Here is an 18978-nt window from a genome sequence, read left to right on the forward strand (position 1 = left end):
GTCTCCCTCAGCACAGTTTAATTCCTGCAAATAAGTTGCAGATGAGAAGGGACCATAGGGTCATAATAGTGACACTCACATAATGACCTTAGCTCCAGGGACGGCTCAGGGCTCTGAATAATTGGTCCTTGGCCTCAGAAACGCTTCTGACATACTCAGCTTCAGAGGAAAAGCAGCACTGTGAGCCAAGGCTATTAGCTCATGCATGTATTTTGAATGAATCTCCATAGGTAAAATAATATAATCACAAACAGAGTTTCTGGAATATTTAAGGGAGATGTATGAGCTAAAAGATAGTATGAAACAGAATTATTAAGCACTTTTCCATACACTTAGTCTGATGTTAATGTTCAACAGCATTGATATCAGTACAAATATGCAAAGACTACTTCTCTTATCTGATTAAGTATAGGGTATTATAATAAGTGTCAAAAAATAGGGTAAAGATGGCCTAAAAACAGCATACTGTGCTAGATCTAGGCATATATCTCCCCTGTACACCATATATATTTAACATTGAACACAAACATTTTAACTTTATACCTTTGAGGCCAAGATATGATGGCTCATAGTACAGCATTTACCATACAAATATAAGATCTATGTATATCTTCCTCTACAAATGCAGTCTTTCTTCAATATTTTCTCTTGAGAACAGCTGCCATGTGTAATTATTAACTTCTGTTTATTAGGCCCTACGTATTTCTATCACAAAGACTTGCCTACATTAGCAATTTAAGGCTGAACTCGTCTCTTTGTAGTGTCTGAGTGCAGATGGGGAAGGGAAACCTGATTGGTTACTGCAAATGGCTCTTCTCCCTGCAGCAAACTATCTGCCAGGCACTTCACATGAAGAAAGGCCTCAAGATGCAGCTCGCAGATGTTCATGTAATGTCGGCCATGTGGATGTCAGGTGAATGAGATCCATGGATAGCACACATGCATTAAACACATATGTACAATGCGTTTACACCACCCTTTGAAATAAGTAGTAATAGGAACCGATAAAAAAAAAATGGCACGGTTTTGGATACAAGCATATAAAAAGGGGTTTTAAAAATTACATTTTGCTAGTTTGTATAAGATCTGATTCCTTTTTATCAGAAAAACTCTTTCATTATTAGATTATTAAAGATTTGATCTTTATTTATGTAAAAACATAAACTAATCCTTTAGAGAATAACTTTAATTTTTTATTTACTGTGTTTTATCCAATGCTTACTTAGTTGCGATCTTCAACAGTAATAATTACACTGTCAAGGGGCTCTCAATCAGAAAATTAACAAAAGATTATGTTGGGGTAGCAAGGAATCATGGGAGTGACTGCTACACACCACACTGTGGTATCATCATATACCGCATCAGTCACTACATCAATACAGCTACACCATCGATACTGAGGTCAGCTAATGTAGCTGTCTGTGTCTGCACGGTCACAGAGCTGTTGCCGCGCGACTTAAAGTAGAGTTTAATTTCCCGTTGATACTTCAGGCAGACTTTCTAGGTGGCATGGCTTTTTAGGACTCTTGATGACCTTCCAAATAATTTGTTGAGCTAAAATGAATAAAGGGATATGTCCAGGTGCATTTTAATAATTTCAAATATTGGGGGAACAGAATTTATTTCAGTTTAGTTCAATTCAAAAGGTGAAACTCATGTATTATATAAACTCATTAACAGAGAGAAATATTTAAAGTCTTTGCTTTTTTTAGTTTTGATGATTATGGCTAAAATTCAGTATAGCTTACAATTAGAATATTGTAATAAAGTTCCATATTGTGAACTAACACACTCTAATCAGCTAATTGACTGAAAACACCTGCAAAGGTTTCCTGAGCCTTTAAATGGTCTCTCAGTCTGGGTCAGTAGGCTACACTATCATGGAGAAGACTGCTGACTGGACAGATGTCCAGAACACGATCACTGACACCCTGCACAAGAGAGGTAGACACAAAAGGTGATTGCTAAGGAAGCTGGCTGTTCACAGAGTGCTGCATCCACAGGTATTGATACAATGTTAAGTGGAAGGAAAAAGTGGTATAAAAAGATGCACAAGCAACAGGGATAACCACAGCCTTGAGAGGATTGTCAAGCAACACCCATGCAAGGATTTGGGGGAGCTTGGCTAGGAGTGGACTGAGGCTGGAGTAAGTTCATCAAGAGCCATCACACACAGACGTATCAAGGACATGGGCTACAACTGTCACGTCTTGTGTCAAGCCACTCCTGAACCCGAGACGTCATCAGCGTCTCACCTGGGTTAAGGAGAAAAAGAACTGGACCATTGCTTTTTGTTTTAAGATGAAAGTCAATTTTGTATTTCAATTGGAAATCAAGGTCCCAGAGTCTGGAGGAAGATTGGCACAGAATCCAAGATGTTTGAAGTTCAGTGTAAAGTTTCCACAGTGAGTGATGGTTTGGGGGCCATGTCATCTGCTGGTCTTGGTCCTCTGTGTTTTCTGAAGTCAAGATGTCAACATATCTGTTTGCCAGGAATTTTTAGAGCACCTCATGCTCCCCTCTGCTGACTAGCTTTATGGAGTTGAGCATTTCATTTTACAGCAGGACTTGGCAACTGTCCACTGTGAAACCTAGAGTACCAAGAGCTGGTTTGCTGACCATGATATCCCTGTGCTTGATTGGCCAGTCACTTGCCTGACCTAACCTTGCAAAGCAGATGGATACGCTCGTTTCTGTGTTTCTCACTGGCGAATCCATCTTGCAAAGCTCTCATCTGAACCGTTTGGGCCCGGTTAGAAAGTGACAGGACCAATTAGTGTTGAGGGGCAGTACTTTCAGGTGTGGTGGAATCATGACTTAAGCAACAATGACAAGAGGCCAGTGCAATTATGGCGGAAGACATTAGCGTGGATGCTGCTGAAGCGCCAGTTTTATCAGAACTTGGCGACAATTCTTCGTTAAAAAAAGAACAAAGAACAGCAGTGAGTTGTTTTCTTTTCAGAAACAACAAAAATCATGTACTGACATGTCTACAGTTGCCATGGTTCGCATTATGCAGTTCTCTATGGAGTTTACTCCTTCGGTAGGGGCGCAGGTGCACCGCTCTGTAGCGGCTACATCATGTTGCTTTGTTGCTCTGATTGGCCCGTAAAGATGTGATTGACAGAGCGTTCATCCAATCACCCTCTGACTTTTTTTGCAAAGGCTCTGTCCTTTTCCAAATGCTGTGTATGAGTGGTTTTCCAGATGGATGTGTGAAACACATCCATCTGACGTGCCAGGTTATGCCTGACCTGAACCCCATGGAGAATCTATGGAGAATTTTCAAGAGGTAGAAACCAGACCCAAAAACATAGATGAGGTGTAGGCTGCTTTCAAACATATTTATAACACTTCATTAGTACCACAGACTGATTGCCTCCATGCCACACAGCACTGATAGAATAATTCATGCAAAAGGAGCTCTAACCAAGCATGTAAGTGAATATACTTTTCAGAAGGTCGACATGTGTATATAAAAATCCCTTTTTATTGGTCTTATGTAATACCAGAGAAATCAGAGTGTGTCTGTTTTTTTTATCACTATTATTATCACTATTATCTAATTTCAGTTTTGAATAATACAATTTGAAGTTTTTATGGACTTGCTGTTCATGTTGAACACTGTGCTATCAAAATTTGGTCCAATCTGAGCTCTTAAATTTCCTCATTTGATCAACAGACACATCAATGTGTCATTGAAAACCATCCTAATCATGACTTATTTTGGCTAAATAGCAAAGTTGTGGCACAAATACAACAACACTGATGGATATCTTTTATATTTGAAGTTTTGACTTGATACAATGCAGCCTTATCCTCCAAACTTTACTGCCCCACTGCTGACACTGAATCTAATTATTTTGGTGTTAATTTGATACTGTGCTAGTGGTAATAAACAATATACACTTTGTCACTAGAGTTGTCAAAGAAAACCTTCACACTGGTTGAAATGTAATGAAAAAAGACTGGTTTGTAACACTGACATGAAAGTAAACACGTTTTTGTGCCAATTTTTAAAATAGAACATGAAAAATGTAGTGTTAAACATTTTTTAAGTTCATTATGAGAGAAAATGAGCTCTACCATGTCATTAAAGTAATGATTTTAGTTTACTTTCTGATGCAGTTTATTCTTGTAAACATAATCCAACAGACGCTTTACAATATATTAAACATAAAGGCTGCTGGTGCAAATGTCAGAGCCATATGAAGAAATTGATTTCCACATATGTTATTTCTATATATAATAAGAACCCCCTGCTGTGTCCTGCTCAACCAGAGTTTTAAAGGGGGAGGGTAAAGACTGAACTCATGGTCTGTCTTTTATTCTGTGGTCTTTGCAGGGCAGAGAGCCCTTTAGCTTCCTTCACAGCCCCGTAGCTGCTTGTGACGTCAAGCAGAGCGTGTTCTGCTCCACCAAGGACATCTGTCTGTAAGCGTCTGGGGGGCCGCAAGCGGCCCCTCAGGCCAGGAGGAGGGAGGGAGGGGGCCAGGATGGAGAGAAAAGCCTTTGTTAAAAACGGCAGAGATGGAGAAAAGCAGGTTGGCCATCTTGGCTCCTGCAGCTCATCCTCCTCTTCTCTCCAGGCGTGTCAGACTGCTCTGAGGTTCTTGCCGTCTTTTGGACATTTTTGCATCATAAGGGAACAGGCTGCAGTTTCCTATGGGTTGAGAAAAAAAACAGTTATCTGTTATTTAGGGCTTGAACGACTTTCTTACCATTCTGCAATGACACAGGGCTTGAAGCTGGGCAACATTTGGGAAACATTTAGTGGTAAAAGCAATGCTGAAACTGACAGAAACAAGTAATATTTTCACTTTCACACGTTTTACCAAATTCATGCATGTTTGATTGTTTGACCATTTCATGTCCTAAAAAAAATGCAACTAGAAGGCAAAACAAGCACCAACCACAGACACAACCAATCCTTATTCAATAAAATGTAGGTGGAGGAAGGTGTAGCTACCTACTATCAAATTACAGGGTGTTTTCTTTTCTATAAATCTTTAACATTTATCGTACACAAATAGAAGTCTCAAGATTTATAATTGATCATATGCATTTACTTTATTTTAATTTAGTCCCTGACACAAATATGCAGAGAAAAGGTTCTGAATAAGTTTAGCCAACATTTTACAGTCAAAATTCTAACAATTCCTGAATCATTATTTGTTTCCTTAAGTTAGTTTCCACCACAGTTGCATTTACTACTTTCTCAAGGGGCATGTGAAGTCAAGCTATGGCAGTCTGTATGTTAGAAATCTCTTTGTCCTCACCTTTTTTTTGGCTTGTTTTTTTCTTAGTCTGTTCATATTACTTTTAAATTGTGGCCTGTATCAGACTCTTCCATTCACATACAAAAGTGGCCTAAATCAGATTTGAAAAGATCAGATATTGTTTTGGTTGAGCTGTTTAAACTGTCACAAAAAATAAGTTTGAAGTCAAACAAACTAGCAAAAATAAATAAATGAATAACTCCTGCTGCACTCACTGGCTTTAGCTGCTGGGCAGCTATTCTAGTATCCCTGTGGAAATACAGTATGTCCACAAAAGAGAGGAATGGATGTCCTCTTTATCTCACCTACTTACCGTCAGCAACTACTACTACCACTAGCCTGTGGAGGACGAGCTGCAAGGCGGAAATTGTCAACAGGTGTGCCGGAGGAATTTCAAAATAAAAGATGAGCTTAAAGGTGATGTGTTGATTGATGTTTTGACTTTCTATTAGTCTGATGGATAAAAGATCGATATGATATGATCATGATATTTATGCCACGATTCGATTATATTGCGATTTTAAACATTTTCCAATACACAGATTATTGCGATACCATATATTGCGATATATTTCTATCTGTACCATTTTTCAACTGTTCAGCTGATTTAGCTTTAGCCTTGCCTTAATTTTATCATATTACTGCAGCATTTTATTTTCATGCAGCACTCCTTGCATACCCCATGTATCATGTCCATGTTGTTCGTGCCCTGCTTGCATTCCTAATCTTCTTTCCCTGGTGCTGCCATATTGGTTGTACTAACGTTCTCCTGCTGTATGAACGTCACCTCTACCGACCTTATGGGAAAAGGGCGCAACAGCACCATTAAGTGAACAGAAAAGCAACCAGTGCTATTTATCTAGTATCATAGACTTCAGTTCATATTTGCAATTATTTTGAAAAAGAAAAACCCAACAGTACTCTGCAGAAGATAGGATACAATATATCGCAGGGCAAAATATCATGATGCTATGCTGTATCGATTTTTTCCCTCACCCCTAGTATATGTATAATGTATTAATCAAAGCAAGTAGTATCAAAAAGAACTGAAAACTGTGAAAGGCTTATTGACAAAGTACCAGTAATTTTACTTTAAATATAAGATATTTATTGTGGAAACAAACAGAATAGTGCTCTTTGCTGCTTATCTTTATTTTTTTGAATGTAGAAGTTGTTGAAATTATTTCAAATACGGTATCTGAACTTTCTTTTCAAACCTTTCAGCAAATTATTCCAATACTGTCATGATACTTACTGAGATATTTTAGATCACTTAAGTTGTGATGTAAAAGGTTAATATTGTTAGATCTCTAGTTGTCTCTTTGGCCTGAAGTGTGAATAAAGCCTAAGAGGACCTATGACCTCCGTACATGAGGGCACAACCTAAAACAATGAGGCCATCTCTACCCCTGATTCAGCACGTGTTAAACTCACAAATCAGTCGTCTGCACTGCATAAAACAACACACATGTTTTGTACTGCATATTAACATCTCTACTTAAACTAGAAGCACCAGGGTTGTTGGAATATAGTTTTAGAAATGACCCTATGTCAGAGAATTATCAGATGAAACCTTATAATTTAATATCCAGGGTTTGAGTTTTGAAATAACATTAGATATATTTCAGCCAGATTTATAACAAGAATGCATCTTCTGTTAGATGTGCTGTTACAAAGAAGTTGTGCTCAGTAAAAAACAAAATATTTGGTACACTGCATCAGTTTATCACAGAAATTATGCAGTTAAAATCACTGATACATGTTTTTTTTTTCAGTATCATATTCAGAGCATAATATTATTACACATCAAAGTAGAGATCTCAACATCTGTAAAATGGAGGTTTGTGCAACTGCGACAAGTGTTTCCACTGAAATGTACACATTCCCATTTTCTGCATTAACCACTACATCATCCCCTGACATTGTGCTTTTTGCATCAAGACAAAAACGTCCTTCTAACAAAGCTGTAGATTGATTGTCGAGTATCATGAAATTGGTCTACATCTCCTGACCTTTCCTAACAATTTGACTTTACAAGTTCCAGTTCTGTGCTTTAAAAGGGCATACGGGCAGACTGGAAGCACTGGTATTTACGTGACTTTGGAACAGCGGATATTTATGTGGTACCATTGATCGGAGCTGGCAAATATATGCATACTGCCAGCTGATTATTCTTCCAGTCCAGTGTAAAACTATGTGGTGACCTTTGCTGTTTTTGCCTGTTTCTGTACCCAAGGCTCAACATTGCAGACGAGGTAGTCCTGGAGGCTGAGGCAGTGAAGAGACCACTCGATGCAACGATCAGATACCAACATTTATAAATACTAGGGATGCACTGATAACACTTTTTTTCAGACCAAATACAAATTCATACAACCCTAATTCCAAAAAAGTTGGGGCACTGTGTAAAATATAAATATTACAGAATGCAGTAATTTGCAAATCTTATAAACCCATATTTTATTCACAATAGAACATAAACAACATATCAGGTGTTGAAAATGAGACATTTTACCATTTCTTGAAAATATTTTCTCATTGTGAATTTGATGGCAGCAACACACACACAAAAAACTTGGGACAGAGTCATGTTTACCATTGTGTAGCATCCTTTTTTTTTAACAACAGCTTGTAAACGTGTGGGAAGTGAACTCCAAAGCTGGAGTTTTGGGAGAGGAATGTTTCAAATATTAAATATGCAAAGTAGTGTTACATGTCATCTTCATAAAACAGAACATTTATTGTCTGTAGGCTGGGCCAGTCTAAAAATAGATAAGAAAAGGCATTCAGTCATAGTACACCCACTTCTCCAGGCACCACTACATCACCGGTACCATTACCTCATGACTTAATGTCAACAGCTAACCCTGGGCATTTCAGGACTGGTATCTAGAATCAACATTCCTTCATTGCTGCTGCTTCCAAATGATAGGCTTTATACATCTGTGTCTGAAGACCTGGGTGTGGTGTTGTTTTTACATTTGAATTTTAGCTGTAACAACTCCTGAAACAAATAAAAAGCCCTCAAAGCTCACCCTAACTCTCTCTTATATCAGCACACAGCCATTAAAGGAAGGTACAGTCGGCACAGTGGCACCAGATTGAAATCAGAAATCAGTCTCCTTGTGTCACAGCTGCCTCTGTACTGATGGGAAACACAGACTGGAGGGATGCAGATGGTCAAATGAAGTCTTCATTTATCATACAGTCATAAATCTGAAAATGCAGGCAGTTGCTGTGGGCGCCGGGAGCCCATGCCTGGTGCCAACTGCCAGGCGGAGATGCCGGCATCCTGGTGCCATCAGCGAGATAGCGGACCTCTCTCTTTCTCCCCCCTCTCTCTCTCCCCCTCCCTCTGCTCTATCACTCTCTCCCAGTCCTTTTTGCTGTGGGATGCTTTAAGGTCACGCCTGAAGAGATTTATGTGTTGTTTGTGGCAAAGCCTAATAAGGTTAGCATTGATAACATGAATGCTACATTTACCATGTAGACAGAGGCACAAATCATCTTCACCCTGTTTACTACATCCAGCAGTGATCCCCAGCTCACCTCTTTATTCCCTCTGTGTCCAATTTCAAAGAGGAGCTGTGATTTCCAACCTGAGCTACTTGAATCACAAATTTGACCTGTCTATGCAATCATTCCTGTTAGCATTTCCCTATTGATATATATTTCAAAACATCCCTTTCAAAAATGGACAAATAAATGTGCTTTTGACATTCAGCTGCCTGCTACAACTGCTATTACTTCCCTTGCTCTGTGTTGTCAGCGTGTTTGAATCTTTCAACAGTTCCGCCGTGCTAAATGTGAAGTGGCAACACCCTAAAGGGCATGCCTTGCCATCGGGGTTTTTAGGGAAAAAATCAGAGGGAACTGCATGCACATTTTAGATCAGACTTTATACACCAAAGCAACCTTTTAAAGAGCGCCATCTGAAAGTAACATGAAATTTTCCCTCGATCAGACAACATACATGCCTCGCACAAACACCAGCGCCCAGCGAACGCATGCTGAGAGATAACATAAAAGAACATGAAAGACATGAAAGCGCACATTGATTGTCCCTGTTCGCTTCAACCCGGGCCTCTCTCCCCCAGCGGGCAGGCACGCAGGCAAGCTGGTGGGTAGGCATTCCCTATGCTGTGGCCAAGATTGATAGGCACGTGTGTGTGTCTGTATGTGTATGAGGAGCATGATTGCGTGTTAGAGGAGCGCTGACACCCTCTGTGTCATGGCCCAGGGCCCTCACACATCCACCCAATAGAAAGGGCAGCTCCCAGCGATGCTGGGTTACCCCTCAGCCCTGCGGCTAGACATGACATTACCTCAGGCAGTGCCTCAACACAACCTCCCCCTTTTACATCACAGACCACAAAATCACAATGGGACCATGTGACTCCGCACACATACACTCTGGTTCTTTGACAGGAGCACAGTTAATGGCTGACAACAGACTTCCATTTTGTTTGGCAGAGTAAGTCTTACAAGGTACATGAATGGACAGATCAAAGGCAGGAGAGATCTGCTTCAAACCCCTCATTTGAATTTTCACTTTTGATTCCTCTCTTGTTAGATTGTCCACATATAGCAAAGTTGGGCATCACTCATAATCTGACCATTTGGTTGCAAATGCTCAAAAAATTCTTAGAATTAACTTTTTGTGAAATTAAATAATTAGTAGCAAAGTTATTTACATTCATAATCTTTGTGCTTATCGCATTTGGAGTCAACAGTCATACATTCACATTTTTACATGACAGAAATATTTGTAATCCATTTATCTGTGGCAGCATTTTCTTCAAAGCCGAGTAAAGAAGACGAGTGAAGTTTGTAAAAACCTTACTGTAAGTCTTACTTACAGTGCGTATGAAAAGTATTCACCCCTTGGATATTTTACCCTTTCATTATTTTTTCCTGGCTACCATTACATTATGAAGATGAAAGAAAACTCCAAGCAACTCAGAGAAAAGAGAAAGAGAAAACCACTGTTGAAGAAAACTTAGATTAAATCATGACTAGAGTTTGCCGAAAAGCATGTGGGAGCCTCCATGGTCAAGTGAAAAAAATAGTGCTTTTTGGCCACAGACAAGACGCTGTGTTTGGCAGACACCAAACACTGCACATCAACACAAACACACCATCCCCACTGTGAAGCTCTGTGGTTGCAGCATCATGCTGTAGGGATTCTTCTCAACAGCCAGCCCTGGAAGGCTTGCAAAAGTAGAGGGTAAAAGTGATGCAGCAAAACAGGGGAAAAGTCTTGAGGACAATCTTATTTGTCTCCAAGAAAACTACAGCTTGAGAGAGGATTTATTTCAAGAAGATAGTGACCCAAGTCATCCAGTGACAGCTACAGAATTGTTTTAAGGGCATATTTTTAAACTTTGTGTTTTGTTTCTCCCCTAGATGCAACAGCAGGAACTGGCCCAGATGAGGCAGCGAGATGCCAACCTTACAGCGTTAGCCGCCATTGGACCCCGGAAAAAACGTAAAGTGGATTCTCCAGGGGCCACTCCATCAGGGACAGAGGTAAGAACTTCACCCACAGGAGGGGTTTGATGTTAAATGTTTTGTCTGTTGTTTGCTGTTAGAGTTGAATTCTTACACACACTTAAGAATAATTTCACTGTGAAAGGTTTTAGAATTTTATGGCACATTTTGTTTTATTTGTTTTATTGAGGGATTTCCCTTGAGAAGTGGCAGAGTGTGGACTTTCCTCTGCAAAGACCATCAATTTCTCATTATAAACCCTGTAAAACACATTATCCCGCTTGTGCCATGTTCATTTGCAAAATCAGAAAAAAGTAAGACCATTAGTTATTTTTTTTGGATTGTGTTATCAAAATATTTCTCAAGCTTTAACTTGATTTTGAGGATTTTCATTAATTCTGAAAAATCATCAGCATCAGAGTTTACGGATGACACACAGCACACAGCTCCTGTAGATAGAAGATATCTTAACGTGCTATTTAACCCACAACACCCAGAACTTTTAGTTACAGCAACTTCTCTTCAAGGAACTGACTGGTTCCTGTGGCCCATTGTTGTCTGCATTTCCACCAGGGCCTGAAGTCCTAAGAAGGTGTTACAAATCAGGCAATTGATACAACCAGGTTTTGGGAAGACATTTACTAAAGTATTATCATGTGTTATAATATCTTATACTAATAAATTTTAATGTTTAAGATTTAATTGGCAGTTCTAACTTTCACTCAAATGGTAGTTATAATTTTAACTTGATTTTTTGTGATTAACACCTTTTGATTTATATTTGGGTGAAGTGTAATGAAGGGTCTGGGTTGAGGGACAGACACAATCTATGATCTATTCTATTTGATTCCAATCTTATCAAGTGTTTTCAGTTGTTTAGTTTATTCAAAGCTTGATCTTAATGGGGCAAAGTGACTTGGCCTAGGTTGTAAGGTAGCACAGATTTCCTTTAAAAGTTCCTAGTTGCTGGGGAAGTTCCTGTGTTCAAAAGCACTTTTAGATGTGACTGAGAAAGGGGAGGTATTTTCAGTCAACTTAGCTGTAAACAAAATTTCATTACTTTGACTTGGAAAACATTTATCTTCATTAGAGATGTCCCAATATATGTTTTCTTCCCGATATCAATTCCGATACCAGAACGCTGGGCATCGGCCGATCTGATCAGATACCACTGTAGATTTTCTGGATCGACTCTGTGAAAACTGGCACGTTATTTTAGCCCTGCAGTTAACTCAGAACATTGCTCAACAAACAGAATGGTAATTTACAGCCTCTGTATGACACTTAAAAGTAGTTTTTCCAGCTTATTTTTGTGAGTTTTACTACTACTCTCTCCATTTTGCCCTTTTCAGGCCATCTCCATAATGATCTGCAGCTTAAGCAGGCACAATTCGACACAGCATGACATGATGATGGAACAGCCTACCATTGGTTGAAAGGCACTCACAAAGCCCCTCTCAAAAGCAAACAATAGTCTGTTTCATTTGAGCTTTAAGAGGAAAAAACTTCAGAGGCTGCGGTTTATGGTTAAAAAGTTATTCAACTTTTAATAACCTGTGTCACGTATCATATATAAGAAAACAGGTCTGGAAGGATTTTGAACAGAGCTGTATTAGATCGGTTAAAAAAACACATGTACTATACCAATACCCGCATTTTCAGCGGCATCTGACTGAGCTAGGAAAGAAGGCTTTTAGGTTCTCTGCTCCTTTTGCGTGAAACAATCTGCAGCCTGAATTTAAACTGCAGAACCCCATGTCTGAATGTTTTTAAATCTTTAGTGAAAACTCTTGAAATCAAACTGTCTCTATGCCACTGTTTTAGCTGATGTTTTATTATTACTGTACCTGTTGTTTATTATGAGCTGTGTGAGTTTGAGTGTTTGATTTTGAAACTGTATTGCTGCCATTCTTGGCCAGGTCTCCCTTGAAAAAGAGATCTTTGATCTCAATGGGACTAGCCTGGTTAAATAAAGGTTAAATAAAATTCCCAATACTGTATCAGAATTGGCAGTGCTAAATTTTGATAGCTAATCATTGTCACCAAATCATTGAGTAAAGGAATTACATTTCAATATCCAGGATGGTTGCAGTGTGTGTAGAGATTATTTATATCTTTAACTGTCACCAAGGTTTCTGGGTTTGCCTAATTGGGTATACTGAAGAAGAAAAAATAAATGATACACAGCCATGACATTAACTTTATTTCACATACACCTACGCACAGCTCTCCACACCAGCGATATATACCAAATACAGGATAGTCTGTGACATAATAGTTATATACTGGTGAAATAGTCCGACATTTATCTAAAAAACAGCCCTCTATCCAACCAGCTGATAATACTGTGTGAGTTAACATGACAACCCACCAGCCACAATGCTGTGTGAGGAAATGTGCAGCCAAAACAAGGTGTTTCTTAGATTTGCATGCAGTAAATTTTGTGTTTGAACTGCTTTCAATGGTAATTTTCATGTTCCTGTCATCCCTGACTGTGTGAGGTTTAAGCAAGAAGGCTTGCAAAATATGCAAAACATTAGTCACTGAATATTTATCTTCAAAACAGTGAATATGAAATGGGAATCTATAACTGCAGGTGAAGCTTCAGTTTTCAGTTTCAGCCGCTGGTCAGATAGTTTTGACTCCTGAGCAAGACAGGTTTTGTTTGAAATGCACGTTTTCCCCCTGAATCTGAAAACCCACTGTCTGTATGTTGCTTATTCTCTCCAGATATCTCCAAACTTGTCATGTGTCTGTAGGTCAAGGTTTGCAGATGGCTGTTGCAACAACAGACGGTTGTATGTCTTCAGACTATTTATACAACTGCATTCACTAGCATGGCTCCTAGGTTAATAAATCCATATTACAGAACTGTGGTGTTAGAAATAAAGATTGTACTGAGGCAAAGTCATGGTTTGAATTTGCTAGCCACCCTGCACAACATGCAGACAGTATTAATGTAGCCTACACCAAGCACCCATCAGATAGTCTTGGGAGGCTTAAAAAATAACCTTTGCTGCCAACCCTGTAAGGATGATATATGACTGCTATCATTTTGTTTGGCCTGGCTCAGATTAAACCTTTCTAAACTTTTCAGTATGTTTTATCTGCCTTAAAGCTAACTTGACATATTCCTGATATCATGGCATTGTGGCCGTTTTCACAGCCAAACCCATGGTCAATGCAATACTTCTCATTGCCTTAAAAAATCATCCATGCAGGCATGCTCGCTGTATGCTGATATCTTGGCCTTAGTCACTGCTGATAGAAAAACATGCTGAAGCTTTTGTTGAAGGAGGTGATCATGTAGAAGTTCATTTTTCAATGCTTCATTTCTGTTGATTAAGTCTTTCACAAGGTCAGCAAACTATACAAAAGTGTTCTCCAGTGAAAATGTCTTTAAAGCGCATCAAAACGGGCTTAAGTGATTAATTGTTCATGTTACGTAATGGATTTATAATTAAGTCAAGATGTCAGAATGCATAAGAACACATATAAATGCAGATTGGTAATAAAATTAAAGTTCCCCTCAGGACTTTGACCCAACCTCTCCAACAGTTTTCTCTTTGGCTGCCTCTTCAGTTGTCATGTAGGAAATCTGACAGTTTGACATATTGTGGACTCTAATGTTTCACTGACACGAACACAATGTGAGAGATTATTCTTATCACAGTATAATCTGTCCTTTATATCAAATTATATTAATTTTTGATAGGGATACAGCTGGTTGTTGGTTGATTGATTGAGTCTTCCTCAGGAAAATGTTTCCATATGTTTTCTTTTCACATGTAGCAGCAAGTTATGACAGAAAAATAGGGACTCTGCTAAAATTATGTTCATTTATAATATATCAAAAAAGAATATTTAATCATAGTATTACTTGCCAATCATGATACAATAATATAGAGGCCCTGGAGGACAAAACACAACATAATTCCAGAAAATACAACTTTTCCTAAAACATGGCATTTCATGTAGTAGAAACATTTATTATTCTGCTAATTCCAGCTTATTTTACATTGATGTGTATTGTGGATTTGTTATTGAATGTACACTGTTCTAATCTAAGAAACTCAGTAAATAAATAAATAAAATAGAATTTCAAATTTGTGGGACATATAACATAATATAAGATTTTGTGTTTAGAGATGCTCCAATTGGGAAAATTAGGGACAGTGCAGATATCTAAAAGATCTACTATGTTTTTTTTTGTTTTTTTTTGTTTTTTTAAATCTTCTGGTTTACCACACCTTGAATGCCAGCATTATCTCTTGTTTTTGACCATGAGAAAAGATTGCAGTTTTTCAAAGGGGTAAAAATTGATTCAGCCCTTAGGTATGCTAGACTAAAGCCCTGCACAGGACTCTTCCTTAATCCAGCTCCAGCTGGATTTCTAGACATTACTGTCCGCCCCCCACAGTGCATGCCATCAACCCCTGTCTGCACCCGCAACAGGTGTGGAAATCCCTCCCCTGTCCTCCCCAGATTCCCACAATCCATGTTAAATATTCAGAATAACACACAGTGAGTTTAATTAACGGCAATGATATGTTCACCCCAGCACCACCTTGATTATGTTTCCTCTCTGAATCAAGGAAACGTAAAGAAAACAACCACATCCTTGTCATGCATAACAATGCCACACATGGACTAAATAAAACAGCTGGGAGTCTCAGACTGATGTAACTCCTGGTTATGGCTTAGTAATAGCAGTGTCAAAGTAATATTTGCCAGCTTCATTTACATATCATTTATCTTAAAGTCATACAGAGGTGAAATTGTTTCGTGATCTCTAGAAAGTTTATACATCATAAAAACTGCAGCTCACTTCCATTAGCTCTCACAGACTTTAGTCTAATCTTTACTCTATGTATGCCGTGCTCTTACGTTGTCATCATAAGATGCTTAATGCAATAAGGCCCATTTGCATGGAGAAATAACTGCATAATGGCTCAGCGTCTCTACGGGCCACTGCAAGTTTGAAGTGATTGGTCTACAACACAGTAGACCAATCACTTCAAACACAGTTTTTTGTTAAGCTTTATCAAAGCATCAAATGGCTGACCTGCCATGTGATGCTGGCTACGTGGAGACAGACCCATATTCAAACATGTTTGTGCAGCACAAGCGGCTACAGCTGACAGAACAGCAATTAAACTGTAATTTCTCAGTGAATGATTCTAACAGCAACGTCTGATACATCTCCTGCATTATCTTGTTTGATATGAGCACTGAGAAGTGCTTTAAAGAGAGCTTACGTTGATCGGGGATTGTGTAGCAGGTGTAGCATCTTAGCCAAATGTGTTTCCCTGTGGGTGAGTTTCAACAAAGTCTAGTTTTTTTCCAGCTCTGTCAGTTACTTTTATAAGCTAGTAGCAAATGGAACGCATTCAACTCGGATAAGACGTCATTCCCAGCACCAACATCTGACTTCTGAGGTAGATGAAACGCAGCAGAAGTCCCAGAATGTTGACTCAGCACAACATTCTGAGAGTCTTCTGACGTGATCAAGGACAATTGGAGCAACGTTGTGGCATGCAAATCAACATAGACACGCCACCAATTACAGTAGTAAGATATGGACACAACAGTAAAACATTGCCAAGAGATGTCTGTTATACCGCATCACTTGCTAACAGCCTATGTTATTCAGCAGGGGAAAATCAGCCAATACGGCTGTTAAAGCAATGCATCACTGCATCCCGAGTTGTGTCTAGTTAAATGTGTTGTATGAAGTGTGTCTTTTGTGTGTATGTGTTTTAAATTATCCAGGGGTTTTGTGAGATATATTTGTTCTCTTAAAAATGTGTTCTAAGAAAGTGTTGTTTTCTGGGCGCGCAGATGGCTTAGTGGTTTAGGACCCATGTACATGGGCAGCCCGGGTTTGAATCCGGCCTGTGGCCCTTTGCCACATGTCTCTTCCTGATCTCTTCCTCGTTTCTGACTCTGTCCACTGTCCTCCTCTATCCTAACCCACTCATAAACAGCGATTGGGAAAGGGCAGAGGGTTTGAAAAAAAACTCGGAGGCTGATTTGATGAATGTTCTGTCCGTCACATCTTTATGGGCCAATCAGAGCAACAATGCATGTGACGTAGCCGCTACCGAGCTGCGCCCCTACCAAAGGAGTACACTCCATAGAGAACTACATAACGCAAACCATGGCAACTGTGGACATGTCAGTACACAACTTCTGTTGTTTTTGAAAAGAAAACACCTCACTGCTGTTCTTTGTTCTTCTTTTAATAAAGAAATGTCATCAAGTTTTGATAAAACTTACGCTTTGGCAGCATCCACGCTAATGTCTTCCGCCATAATTGCACCAGCCTCTGGTTGCTGCTTGCTTACGTCATGACCTCGCCACGCTAGAAAGTACTGCCCCTCATCGCTGATTGGTCCTGTCACTTTCTAACCGGGCCCAAACGGTTCAGACAGGAGCTTTGCAAGATGGATTAGCTAGTGAGAAACACGGAAACAGGCATATCCATCTGCTTTGCAAGGTTGTGATAGGTTACTGTGTTATGAACCCCTAAATCAAATTTCAGTCAAATAAAACATCTCTAAATTTATAAAATTAAGCTTTAAACTCATGAAAAATGAGGCAGTAAAATATGCTCCAGGATGGTGTGGCCGTGTCTGTTGACTGAGCTGAAGCCACGCCCACTCAGGAGAAATACAATCCTCTCAAATTTAAAAAATGCTACAATCTGAATGTAGACCTAGAGTGCAGCTGCCTGGTACTGTGCCAGAGAAGAGGAAACGTCTGTTAACCAAGCCAGGAAAGAGGTGAAAAACTTTCAAACAGTCCAAATCCAGAATTCAGTCACATGTAGATTTTAGTGTTTTCACATGTTTACAGCAACCATATTCCAACATATCTAGTGTGTTGCGACAAAAACTTTGGATTTCACTTAACAGGGTGTTTAAAGGCACAATCACCTTTGACCCAGGTGACTATGACAAAACCAATTAGGATGGTGACACAAGATACACCTCTATTTTGTTTGTCATCCCCATATTTGTGTAGCTTCTTAGTGGTTAAAGAGGACGAATTAGAAATCTGCGATTAGCTGTCTGCAGCCGGGATTGGATCTGTTTTTTGTCATATAATCTGTCTATATTCTCCCTGTGGCATTTTATTCAAGCTCTTGTGTTCCTTATCCAACACATGTTCATCATGCTTTATGTTAAGCAACAGCTAAGATTAGACATCTGTCAAATAATCCACTAATCACAATATCAAGTGAAGTAGACAAATCTGGTCAGAGCATGGTGATTTACCATGTACCTGCCTGGTCTGTTCCTAATTAAGCTGAATTGTGTTCTTATAAAGGACTGTGTCCTGTTTGAGAATCCATAAGCAGTGACTTTAGTATCATATTTCTTCAGAACAGGGTCATACATGAAGTCATGAACAGTTTCTGTACCAAGTCACATTCCCCTTTAGGCAGTGGAGGAAAACATTTTAAATTCCACATATTCATTGGTAAATATGATGAATGTAAAATAAGCCTGAATTTTGAATGTCAATTGGTCATTTTAATAACCTGCTTATCGAGTTGCATCTTCACATCCTTCGCTTAGCAGCAATATGCTGCAGAGGAGCATAGTAATGCACCCGGTAAAAAAGCATAAATAACAAAATAAAAGCATTACTTCTGGTCCTTGAGTGCAGTGCCAACCTCTTTCAGAATGTTTTACCCTGATGGGCATTAGCCTGCGACCTTCTGCTGCATTGAAAAAACGCTGCTTCTCCAAACTGCTCTCCCAAACGCAGTTACACAACATAAACATGAATATACATTATGCTGGACTACTTCTCTTTTTTTTCTTCTTTTATGCCTTTGTTTAATGTCCTGTTCATGTTTAATTATAGGGGCATAATGAAGTGAAGTCACAGTATGCCCCTCCTCTGGAGTGATTGCAGAGGGGGCGGACGAGGAATCTTAACTTATTTTCACTTCGTTTTCACCTCCTCACATTTCTTCATTTCACATGGGCTGGAAGTGCCCGCAGCGTTCTCTTTCCCTTCTCCAGAGCAAAGTGAATGTGACTTTTCTAAGGGGGTCACAGGATGCCTGGAGGCCTGTGGGTGTTACTGGACTGTTGCCTGCTCTTAGCTTCACTGAGGGGCTTGTCATAGATTTCATCTCCACAGAAATGAGCCGGGGGGCCGTGGCCAGGAGCACAAGCAGCCAACGTTATGAAGG

At 39.4% G+C, this 18978-nt stretch overlaps 1 protein-coding gene across 4 annotated transcripts in view; it reads left to right on the top strand.

Moving 5' to 3' along the window:
• Window positions 1–18978, top strand: part of si:dkey-219c3.2 (transcription initiation factor TFIID subunit 4) — a 152407-nt gene that overhangs the window by 98546 nt on the left and 34883 nt on the right. For all 4 annotated transcript variants that reach the window (XM_041793668.1, XM_041793686.1, XM_041793659.1 and 1 more), the window contains one exon: window positions 10686–10808. In XM_041793668.1, coding sequence (XP_041649602.1) covers window positions 10686–10808 — 123 coding nt within the window. The remainder of the gene's footprint in view (window positions 1–10685; window positions 10809–18978) is intronic.

The sequence above is a fragment of the Cheilinus undulatus genome, linkage group 1, assembly GCF_018320785.1.
Source record: "Cheilinus undulatus linkage group 1, ASM1832078v1, whole genome shotgun sequence".
NCBI classification, from domain to species: domain Eukaryota; kingdom Metazoa; phylum Chordata; class Actinopteri; order Labriformes; family Labridae; genus Cheilinus; species Cheilinus undulatus.